General features: G+C 46.2%; 1 protein-coding gene across 1 annotated transcript in view; it reads right to left on the reverse strand.

Annotated features, from left to right (window-relative positions):
- aadat (aminoadipate aminotransferase) overlaps nt 1-13,017 on the reverse strand; it is a 104,293-nt gene that overhangs the window by 4,048 nt on the left and 87,228 nt on the right. The window contains exons 9-11 of the mRNA XM_084312084.1: nt 12,232-12,296; nt 11,885-11,991; nt 8,913-9,014 (exon numbers count right to left, since the gene is read on the reverse strand). Coding sequence (XP_084168210.1) covers nt 8,913-9,014; nt 11,885-11,991; nt 12,232-12,296 — 274 coding nt within the window. The remainder of the gene's footprint in view (nt 1-8,912; nt 9,015-11,884; nt 11,992-12,231; nt 12,297-13,017) is intronic.

A 13,017-nucleotide genomic window follows, 5' to 3' on the forward strand; every position in this document is an offset into this window, starting at 1 on the left:
TTATATTCACATATGGCGACGGGAATGTCCCTTGAATCGGTGGATGAGGAGAACGTTAGAGGCGGGGCTGGTTTTGCAGTTTGCGCGGCCCCATCCTCCGTTCTCAGGTTTGGTGCCGACCCTATTGTCAGGGTCGGGCGCGGTGACAGCCCTGGCCGACGAGATTCGATCTCTGTTGGCGAAGCAGGCCGTCGTTGTGGTCCCGAGAGAGGACGCAATGTCAGGCGTCTACTCCCGTTATTTTCTGGTGCCCAAGAAAACTGGGGGGGTCAGACCTATACTGAATCTGTCCATGTTCAATCGGTTGATTGTAGTGAGACCATTCAGGATGTTGACCGTCCGACTCCTCCTGCTTGCTGTCAGGAGGGGGGACTGGTTCACCTCCATAGACCTGAAGGATGCGTATTTTCACATACCCATTTTCCCTCCTCACAGGAAGTTCCTACGGTTCCTGTTTCAGGGCGTAGCGTACGAGTACCACAGAATGCCGTTCGGTTATTCTCTGGCTCCCCGCACATTCACCAAGTGCGTGGCGGCTGCTCTGGGGCCTTTACGTCGTCGGGGGATACGAGTTTTGTTCTATCTCGACGACATTCTGCTCCTCAGCCGTTCAGAGGAGGTTGCCAGGTCTCATACTCGACTGGTGGTGGATTTCCTCACCAGCCTGGGTTTTGCTGTGAATTGGAAGAAGAGTACCCCTCTTCCCAGTCAACAGGTGGAGTACTTGGGCTTGACATTGAGGTCGAAGCCCATGCTTGCGACCCTCTCGGAGCAGCGTCGGGGGGATCTCCGTCACGCGCTCGGGGGTTTCCGTCTGGGAGGGACGGTTACGGCGCTGCAGGTGATGCGTCTGCTGGGCCTTATATCGGCGGCCCACACGGTGGTTCCTCTTGGCCTCCTCTTTATGAGGCGGATACAGAGGTGGTTTCTCTCTTTGAGAATAGATCCGGTGTGGGGCAAAGGGAGACGGTTGACGGTTCCTTTGTCGATATGGGGGTATCTCGCCCACTGGGGGAGGCTGGGTATCCTCTCCGCTGGGGTCCCCATGGGCAGCAGAGGCTCCCACGTCACGGTTTTCACCGACGCCTCTCTCACAGGTTGGGGAGGGGCGTTTCGGACCCACGCAGTGGGGGGCAGCTGGACGGGTCATGCCGACCCAGCTGTCCTGCATATCAATGTGTTGGAGTTGAAGGCGGTCCTCCTGGTCCTCAAACGGCTCGGCCACCTGGTGGTAGGCCAGCATGTTTTGATCAGGACGGACAATGTGACGGCGGCGGCGTATATCAACAGGCAGGGTGGGACTTGTTCCGCCCGCCTGCTCCGGGTGGCGCGCGAACTGTTGCTATGGGCATCCCGCAGGCTGCGCAGTCTGCGGGCGCTCCACGTTCCTGGTACGGAAAATGTGGCGGCGGATATAATGTCTCGGGGCGGTCCTCGTCACGACGAGTGGGAACTCCGCCCCGACATAGTCAGACAGATCTGGGATCGGTTCGGGGAGGCCTCGGTAGATCTGTTTGCGTGCCGACGTTCTCACAAGTGCCCCTTGTGGTTCTCGCTCAGTCGAGCGGATCATCCCCCCTTGGGGGTGGATGCCTTCTCGACCTTTCCGTGGCCGCCCGGTCTTCTGTACGCCTTCCCTCCTGTACAGCTGTTGAGTCAGCTGTTGGAGCGGATACGGAGGGAGCGCAGGACGGTGATCCTGGTCGCGCCGGACCGGGGCACGTCAGTGTGGTTCCCGGTCTTAATCCAGCTTCTGGTCGCTCCTCCTTGGGTCATTCCGTGGTCAGCGACGGCCCTCTCGCAGCACAACGGAGTGCTTGTCCAGCCTCCGGTGTTGGGTCAACGCCTGGTGGTGTGGCTGGTGGGAGGGTGAGTCTGGAGAGGATGGATCCCGCAGTGGTTGATACCATCCGGTGTGCGCATGCTCCCTCCACTGTCGCGGTTTACGCGGGCAGGTGGCGTGCGTTCCAAGAATGGTGTAAGGGGGGGGGCTGGGACCCAGTCTCCTGCCCCCTGGATGCTGTTCTGGGTTATCTCCAGTCTCTCCTTGATAGTCTGTCGGCTTCGACAGTGAGGGTATATGCAGCAGCTATATCCTCCTATCATGAGGGATTTGAGGGGGATGTCTTGTTCAGCCACCCTCTTGTGAAGCGTTTCCTGCTTGGCGCTCGACGCGTTAAGCCGGTGCAACGCTCCTTGGCTCCGACTTGGGATCTTCAATTGGTCCTCGGTCGGTTGTCCTTGGCCCCGTTTGAGCCGCTCGAGCAGGCGCCGTTGGGACGGCTGTCTTTCAAGACCGCGTTCCTACTGGCTGTCACTTCCGCTAAACGCGTGGGTGAGCTCTGTGCTCTCTCGGTACGTCCAGAGTGCCTGTCTTTTCGGACCGATTGCAGTGCCACTCTGCGACCTAATCCTGCTTTCGTGCCTAAGAATATCCGGAGTTCCTTCCGCTCCCGGGATATTGTGGTTCAGGCTTTTCGTCCTCCTCCTCACACTAGTGAGTTAGATGCGGGCCTTCACCTGTCATGTCCAGTCCGTGCTTTGGGGTTTTACCTCAGCCGTACTCAGGACTTCAGGGTTACCGACCAGCTTTTTGTCTGTTACGGTGGGGCTCGTGCTGGTAAGGCACTGTCGAAGCAGCGCCTGTCCCATTGGTTGTGCGAGGGTATTGCCCTCTGCTACACGTTGGCTGGGCAGGATCCCCCTGGGGGCGTCAGGGCGCACTCCACTCGTGGGGTGGCTGCCTCTGCCGCTCTCCTGGGTGGGGCCTCGGTGGAGGACATCTGTGCTGCAGCTTCATGGTCCTCACCGGGCCCCTTTGTAAGGTTTTACCTCATGGACATGACCGGGGGTTCTGTCTCCCAGGCGGTTCTGGGGTCTGTGGCCTTTCCTGCTTCCCGTCCTTTGGTCGGGTAGCGGGAGTGTATGGGTATGGGCCGCAGTGTGTTGAGTCACACGTGGTTCCGCCTGTACGGTGTGTTCAAGGGGTTCTGGCTCCCTCTTGTTCGCATTCAGGTGGAGTTGACTGCGCCCCCCCTTCGTTAGGAAGGATGGGGTGACAGGGCTCCCCGCACCCCTTGATGTGGGCTTACGGGTCCTCAGGGGGTACATCTGTCGGGTCTCGCACCCGCTCTTCCCCATTATCTCGTAAGGCTCAGAGCGGGAGCGATGCCATACGAAATATAACGATAGGTTATGTAGATAACCTAGTTATATTAGTATTGGCTGAGCTCCCGCTCTGCGCGCCCTGAGTTCCCTCTTGAGGGATCTTTTCCTGGGACGGGTTTTTGGCGAGGAAGGGTGTGTCATGACCAGAGTCATGATTATATGGGTGGTGCCACCATAAGGGGCGGGGCCCCATACAGGTGGGGTGCATGTGTTTTTGTTCGTGGGAGATACATTAGGTATCACAGGCGATATAGAGTATCTCGTAAGGCTCAGAGCGGGAGCTCAGCCAATACTAATATAACTAGGTTATCTACATAACCTATCGTTCTTTTGGTGGAGACGATGCTTTATGTATCCTTAAAAAGGTAGAATCTGCAATGGCGTCAGACGGCGCTTGGTACTGCACTTTCTTTACATCTTTTGTTTTGGTCTGATGTATGGGTTGGAGTTTGATTGATTGATTCAAAACTATATTAACAGATTGCAGAATGGGTACAATACAGTACGGCTCAATACAAACAACTGCTAAGAGGATGCAGACCAGAAAAAGACTTTCATCTTGTTTACATAAGGGTCCTCCATTTTCAATTCATCAAGACATTTAAGACATACAAGACATACAAATATACAGTACTGTGTAAGAAAAAGAGTTCATAAAAAAATATACATCCGAAGGTGAAGAAACTACATTGGAGGGGGTTGATTGAGTGGGGGGATTTTGACATTTACCGGGGCCAGTTTCTAATTGCAGCCACCCGTAGGTGCTCTTTGAGAGCGGTTTTGAAGGAGGGTAGGGATTCACATTCCTTTACGACTGTGGGTCGGGCGTTCCACATTATTGTGGCATAATTGCTAAACGTGTTTAGTCCCTTTGAGTGGGTATAGGGGGCGGGGTTGCTATTGCTGGGCCACACCTCAGGTTCTGCCAAGAGAGAGGTCTGAAGAAATTCACAATAAGTTACTAAACTCCAACCCACACGTTAGACTACAAAAAAAATATAAAAGCGGGGCTCTTTTACCTAGAGGTCGCTGTTTTACTCCATTATAGATTCTACCTTTGATAAAACATCGTCTCCACCAAAGAACACGGCCTAAGTTGTTAGGTTCTATGGGTTTTTTTTTGAACAAATGTTTTTTTATTTTTATTTATTTTTTGACATGACATACAAACCTTTACAGTAGAAATCCACTATAAAACACATACATGCTCTTACTTGTTCTTCCCCCCCCACCGGACCCCCCTTGAATACATCCATTATTACCAAGGATTAATAGTTCATATAATGTTTTATCCTCTCCACCACCCCTAACCAGATTTCTATGCTGGCTTCATTAATACCTAGAATTCGTGCGGTAGATATCTCCAGGTAAATCACATCAAGATAGGTAAGAATCCATACCCTCCGGCACATTTTATCAGGTTGAATCCAGCATGATGCTATTAGCTTTTTGGCAGCCGTAATACCGGACAAGATTAGCCTCTTTATGTGTACAGAGTGTGATAACTGAGAGACATCATTCAGCAACAATACAGAAGGCATTACAGGTATTGTCAAATACAAAAATCCTGATAATAGTGTGGTTATTTCTTCCCAAAATATCTTAACAGGCGGACATTCCCAATACATATGCATAAATGTACCATTATCACCGTTTGTACATAAGGAACATAGAGGGTCTTGTTTAAGCCCCATACGGTTCAATTGAATAGGAGTTAGGTAAATCCTATGAATAAAATTAAGATGAATCTGTTGATGATCCGGGTTATGTGACGATAGCCGAACGTTTGCCCAGACCTCAGCCCAATCAAAATCTACTTCCAGGTCTGGTATATCCATCCTCCAAACTGAGTCTAGGGGAAGGGCTTCATACGAAGATGTAAGTAAGTGACGGTAAAAGTCCGTGACAAATCCTCTCGATGTCTCCCTTTCATAAAAGAACTTGTGATATCTGTGGTACTCAAGTGGTGTCTTTAATGGGACTCCATGAGCCTTCAAGCATGCTAATAATTGTCTGTAGAAATAATATGTGGAACTGGTGAGGTTAAATTTGTTATATATATCTTGATAGCTACAAAAGCCCCGTTCGTTGAAGATATCTCCCAATGTATGTATGCCATTCTTTTCCCATTTGGGAAATCTGATTGTGATTGTTGTTGTGCAATAAGGAGTGTATTGTTATTAAATATGGGAGAGTGTTTATGCCATTTATGTTGGTTAGTAAATTTCACATCTTATCACATGTGTAATAAGAGGGCCAAATTTCAAGTTGCATTGCTTAATTGATAGGTTGGTGTATACTACATCCTGCAGTCTATGTGGTGCCACAATGTTTTCTTCTAATGTTCTCCAGGATACAGATGCTTGAGAATCAAACCAGGTGATCAGTGGTCTTAAAGAGTACGCTTTAAAATAGTGGTAGAAGTCTGGAAATGCTAAACCTCCGTCGGCTTTGTTTCTCTGTGCGGTGGATCTTTTAATTCGTGGAGGTTTGTTGTTCCAAATAAATTTATATGCGGCGGAGTGTAATTTTTTCCAGTAGCCAGCAGGGGGGGGGGGGGGTATAACGGTAGCATTGAGCTGAAGAAGTTGATTCTGGGTAAAACATCCATTTTAACTATTGATACTCGGGTCTGTACTGAGTTTTTATGTTTTGACCACCTGTCAAAGTCATTTGTGATCCTTTCTTGGATTCCTGTATAATTATACTTCACTGTTTGGCATATAGTGGGGAATATTTCAACTCCAAGACATCTAAAGTGTTCTACCATTTGTATATTTCCTGGAAGGATGGTAGCCTTCGCAGTGACATTCAGTGGAAGGAAGGCCGATTTTGGCCAGTTTATCCTAAATCCCGATAGATTGCCAAAATCGTCTATTAGCTTGAGAAGATGGGGCAGTGAGGTGGTAGGGTTTTGCATGAACAATATTACATCGTCCGCATATAAACTAAGATGATGCTGTGTGCCCCTAATTGAGATCGGCTCTATGGATTGGGATTGTCTTATATACTGTGCTAAAGGTTCTAAGGATAGAGCAAATAGTCCGGGACTAAGAGGACAACCCTGTCTAGACGAACGCAAAACAGTTAAGAGAGGGGAGGTGAATGTACCTGTTATAACCATGGCCGATGGCTCTGTGTATAGTACTTTTATCATATTAATGAATCCTACACCTAACCCCATCCTTCCGAGTACTGCCCATAAATAAGACCATTCCAACCTATCAAAGGCCTTCATCGCATCCAAGGATAATATAGCTGTAGGAGGCACGACAACCTTGCTGTTGTCTATCAGATGTAGTAATCGTCTAATATTATCCGTGATCAGGCGGCCTCTTATGAAGCCTGTCTGATCAGGATGAACTAGAGCTGTCATATGCTTTTGAAGTCTGATGGCTAGTACCTTAGCATACAGCTTAAGATCGGTTCCGAGGAGGCTTAAGGGTCTATAACTACCACATTCGGTGGGGTCTTTGTCTTTTTTAAGGAGGACAGATATGAGTGCCATATTGACGTCCCTGGGGAAGTTCCCCTCTTTGATTGAGTATAAAATCATATCCAGTAATAGGGGTCCAATTGCTTCCCAACATGAGAGGTAAAGTTCTGGTAGGATACCATCCCATCCGGGAGCCTTCCCACTTTGCAATTCCGATATAGCCTCTCTAAGTTCCTCTAGTGTGATAGGTGTATCTAACTGTTTAGCGTCTTCCTCTGAGAGTTTAGGTAGGTTAATTTGATCAAGAAATGTATCCATTTTATTATGATCGAAAACCACTTCTGATTTGTATAAGTTGGAATAAAACTTTTTGAAAGTCTCGTTGATTTTTTGGGGTCTGTAACAAGCCTTTGTTGGTCCTTAATAGTAGGGATATCAGCAAATTGTGTGTTGGATCTTATCTTCATAGCTAGTAGGTGACTTGGTTTAGAGCCATGAAAGTAATAATGTTGTCTTGTACTGCGTATTTGAAATTCAGATTGTTGTCTTAAAATGGAGTTAATCTCTTTTTTAACACATTAATTTGAGACTCCAATTGACCCGAGTAGTCGCGTTGTAAAGAAGAGAATAACGACGAGTAAAGCGTTTCCAGCTCTACCAGTTTGGACTGCCGTTTTTTACGGCGGTTGGAGGAAAAGACTGTAGTGTTGTCCTTGATAAAACTCTTTACCGAGATCCATAACATTCTGGGGTCCGATACCGAACCCACATTAGTCTCCAGGAATTCATCTAGTTTATCGTTGAGTTGTAGAATGTATTCAGTATTTTTCAGCAGTGTCGAGTTAAAGCGCCATCTTGGGGCTCGGGATGTCAGTCTCCCAAATGAGCCCTTCAGGAGTAAATAACTGTGATCTAATAATGTACTGGGTTCCAATTCCACGTCAAATCTATCAAATAGTCTAGGGGATGCAAAAACATAATCTATTCTGGAAAATGACTTGTGTCTTGCGGAGAAAAAGAGAGTACTACTCGGGTTGAGTAGTCGCCATAGATCATTTACTCCCATATTCTTGGCCCAATCCTTTAGTGTATTAGATGCCTGTTTCTGATCATTGGAAGTGGTGGGATTAGATTTATCAATCGAGGGATCCCATATGGCATTAAAATCCGCACCAATTATAAATGAATACTCAGGGATGTCCAACATTGCATTTTTGAGTGTTGCGTAGAAATTGGCGTCATAAAGATTAGGGGCATAAGCCGCTACCAGCACAATTTTCCTGTTACTGTATTCTATCTTAGCAATAGTTACTCGGCCGTCTGTATCAGACCATATGTCCAACAATTTAATATTCAATTTCCTTTTCACGACTATAGCTACCCCACAGGATCTAGTTCCAAAAGATGAGTAGCTAATATTATGATATATTTTGTCCGCCAGCTTTACATTTTCAGCTTCTAAAAGGTGCGTTTCGCTTAAAAGAGCCACATCAACCTGTTTGCTTTTCATCAATGTAAGCACGCTTTTGCGTTTATGTTGTTTGTTCAGTCCCCTAGTATTCCAAATCATTATATTCAGACTAGCCATAATCTAAACATGTTGCTGTATTCTTGTGTGCAAGTCGTCTGGAGAAGCGATTCACAATAGATATATATCCAATTATTTAGGTCCTGTTGAGAGCAGAGCTTGAGCATGATAACAAACATAAAAAACACCCATACATATATTCCCTTATCCCTCTGAAACCCCATAGGATTTCGACCCTCCCCCCCTTACACGACCAGTCTGCCCAGACCGAGCGATTCATCCTTAACTTTCCTATGTATGCCATAGGATCTAACATTCTAAATTCTACCATAAGTAGAATGTCAACTGTGGCTTGGCCACTCTCCCGTTAAATAAGGAAAAAATAAAAATTAAAATAAGCTTCAAATATCATACTATAATCACTTACATTTTATACGAACTTGTGTAAGTTAAAACAACCCAAGAATAATAGAGAGGTATTGAACTGAATAGAGAACCTAAAAAAAAAAGAGAACATTTACTTAGATCTTGAAAGAGCTTTGCTATGCTTAAACACCTAGAGTATAAAGTGGAGGTTCTATGTTGAACCTCTTGAATATTTTAACCTTATGTCATTTATTTGGTGGACTCAAATAAAGCATAAAAATTGTTTTTGTGGTGCCAGTCGACTGTGTGTAGTTGTGTACATAATGTACTGAGCCTTGTATGAAGCGTTTGTTAGCTTTAGTTGGTGTACTCTCTCTTGTCTGTGTGTAGCCTCGCGTGTGTGTGTGTTTTCACCTCGTCAATCTGCAGGGGTGTGGAGAGAGAGAAGGCAGCTCTGACGTAGGGGCAGGGTTCAGAGCTGTCGATCATGAACACACCTCCGGGAACTAGCAGCACCTAACACACACACACACACACACACACACACACACACACACACACACACACACACACACACACACACACACACACACACACACACACACACACACACACACACACACACACACACACACACACACACACACACACACACACACACACACACACACACACACACACACACACACACACACACACACACACACACACACACACACACACACACACACACACACACACACACACACACACACACACACACACACACACACACACACACACACACACACACACACACACACACACACACACACACACACACACACACACACACACACACACACACACACACACACACACACACACACACACACACACACACACACACACACACACACACACACACACACACACACACACACACACACACACACACACACACACACACACACACACACACACACACACACACACACACACACACACACACACACACACACACACACACACACACACACACACACACACACACACACACACACACACACACACACACACACACACACACACACACACACACACACACACACACACACACACACACACACACACACACACACACACACACACACACACACACACACACACACACACACACACACACACACACACACACACACACACACACACACACACACACACACACACACACACACACACACACACACACACACACACACACACACACACACACACACACACACACACACACACACACACACACACACACACACACACACACACACACACACACACACACACACACACACACACACACACACACACACACACACACACACACACACACACACACACACACACACACACACACACACACACACACACACACACACACACACACACACACACACACACACACACACACACACACACACACACACACACACACACACACACACACACACACACACACACACACACACACACACACACACACACACACACACACACACACACACACACACACACACACACACACACACACACACACACACACACACACACACACACACACACACACACACACACACACACACACACACACACACACACACACACACACACACACACACACACACACACACACACACACACACACACACACACACACACACACACACACACACACACACACAGAAAGAAAACGCACACACATACAGCACAAGAACACACACGATATTCAACTTCCCTCCCTGAATATAAATCCACACACACACACACACGCACACGCGCGCGCGCGGCTACCGACCAGGACGCCTGAATACTTTTACCAACGGATTTCCAGTTCCGCGGTCGCGTTCTGCGCTCTGATTGGCCACTGACGTTTCTGGTCGCGTCAATCGTGTGACGCTTTTTTCTTTCACCGGTTAAGCTTAGGCACTCTTTCGAAGTTGGTTAAGGTTAGAGTTTGTCTTAGAGCAGGGCGATAGAACACCAGCCCTGATTCCAAACTCTAACCTTAACCAACTTCGAAAGAGTCGCCTAAGCTTAACCAGTGATAAGCTAGGCATTAGGTAGTTTGCTGCTGTTCGAGGCGGAAATGGGCGCGTCATGCGATTGGGCGCACATGTCACATGACCAGAAATGTCACATGACCAGAAACGTCAGTGGCCAATCAGATCGCACCAGAAACGTCAGTGGCCAATCAGATCGCAGAACGCGAACGCGGAACTGGAAATTCGTTGGTAAAAGAATAGACGCGACCAGGACAGAGCTTTTCCTGCGTGAATCCAGTTCATATCTACAGTAAGACGCCATTAAATCCCTTTCCCGTCAGTAAACAAGTTGTGAAAACGTCAACAAGGCTTTCATTATCCACTGCTTATAAGCACTGTGATCGTCTGGGGTGGACGGAGAGAGGGGATTCTCTTGCCCAAAATCTAAAAGAAAATAGCCTGATTGTACTGTAGTCCTTTTCACATGAAATAGGGCCAATCAGCGGGATTTGTGTGCGTGAGTGTGTGTGCGTGAGTGTGTCTGTGTGTGTGTGTGTGTGTGTGTGGGAGGGGAAACGCCAGGCTTCTAACTCCATAAGCCTGTGTTGGTAATGGATGCCCTCCATATACTTGTCCCACAGGCTATTCAGGCGTGACGCTGACCGCGTCCTGGGAGCAAAACATCTGCCTAGTGTGACGTGCAGCAGCTAAAGAGAGAGAAGGAGAGAGAGTGCCGGTCCGGTCACCTGCCGGTCTGGTCACCTGCCGTCTGGCATAACGAGGTCACCTGCCGTCTGGCATAACGAGGGCTCCAGGTCAGAAAGGTGTACAGTATGTGGAAATTAGGGGCTATGTGAATTCTGTTCCGACTATTAAAACCGGTCTATCCGGTTATACAAATTGCACTTTGTTTGGTTAAACCTTAACCAAAACAAAATTGAGGAATTATCAGGAGACATTTAAATTGGAGCTCAATGAGATAATGGGGATATCCATTTCTTTTGGCTCTCTTGTAGAATTACCCAGAGCCTACTAAAAGCACAACGAGACACCCTCTGGCTCTAAATGTACTCGGGATACCGTACAGTGGTGGAAAGTAACTCAAGTGTTTTTACTCAAGTACTGTACTTAAAGGAACACGCCAACATTTTGGGAAATTAGCTTACCGTCTTCTCCAGAGAGAGAGAGACAAGAAGATAGATACCAGTTTCCTCTCAAACAGAACAACATAGTAGGGTACAATGTGAGGAACACAACGAAATTACTGCTGTGTGTGTGCGTGCGTGCGTGCGTGTGCATGTGTGTGTGTGTGTGTGTGTGTGTGTGTGTGTGTGTGTGTGTGTGTGTGTGTGTGTGTGTGATATTGACCTCCTTCTCCAGGGCTTTCTCCATGATGAGCTGCTGGGTGTCTGCGATGCCCTTCAGTTTGATCCACAGGAACATGCCTGCTGATGGAGCATGCCACTCAGCCACGTCTACACACACACACACACACACACACACACACACACACACACACACACACACACACACACACACACACACGTCACTGTGAACTCATACAGTACTGATTACACTGATTAGGTGCTTCTACCAAGGAATCGTGTGGGTGTAGTTGAGTCTACGTGGTTCTTGCTTCACATGAATCAAAATCTTAGTGCACCTTTAGATAGAAGTGTTGTTTATTATTAGTGAGTCCACAGACAGGTACAAACCTTTAAGCCATCTGTCTGCAGAGGAGATCATGGCGTCTTTCTGCGATCTGTAAAACTCTATCACTCTGCAACGGGCAAGTAAAAAAAAAAGCTTCACACACACTTCAAAAAGGGACGAGCTGTGTTCACTTAATTTGAATTGAATACACGTATTCCCTCTCTACTTCCCATTTCCCCGCGTGGAATGCACCTGATTGGATAATGACATGCTGGTGCTCTAGTGCGACATCTAGTGGCCAAATATTATAAATACCACCTTTAACAAAATGGCTTTGAATCTTGGCTATATTTTTTATTACTTACTAAAACGATGCCCTTTAAATTTTTTTTAATAAAAGCAATATCTGACATATCACTAATATTCTATATACCATCATATAAAAAAGAAGTTCACACACTTCAAGGGGACAGGCTGTGTTCACTTCATTTGAAAAATACATTCATTGATTAAATACTTATGCATATATTTCTGTACATATTTATAGATTTGTGCTATCATTTCTTTTGATCTCTTTATTTATTTATTTATTTATTTATTTATATATATTTATGTATTATTATTATTATTATTATTATTATTATTATTATTATTATTATTATTATTATTATTATTATTATTATTATTATTATTATTATTATTATTATTATTATTATTATTATTATTATTATTATTATCATTATCATTATTTAAAAAAAATCTGTATTTCTTGCCCAATTAATTGTCATGTGGTTGCCATCGACAATGACACAATTTCCCTTCTGGGACAATAAATGTTTGGGAGCCAC

This window comes from Notolepis coatsorum (genome assembly GCF_963971535.1).
Source record: "Notolepis coatsorum genome assembly, chromosome: 4".
Classification (NCBI taxonomy): domain Eukaryota; kingdom Metazoa; phylum Chordata; class Actinopteri; order Aulopiformes; family Paralepididae; genus Notolepis; species Notolepis coatsorum.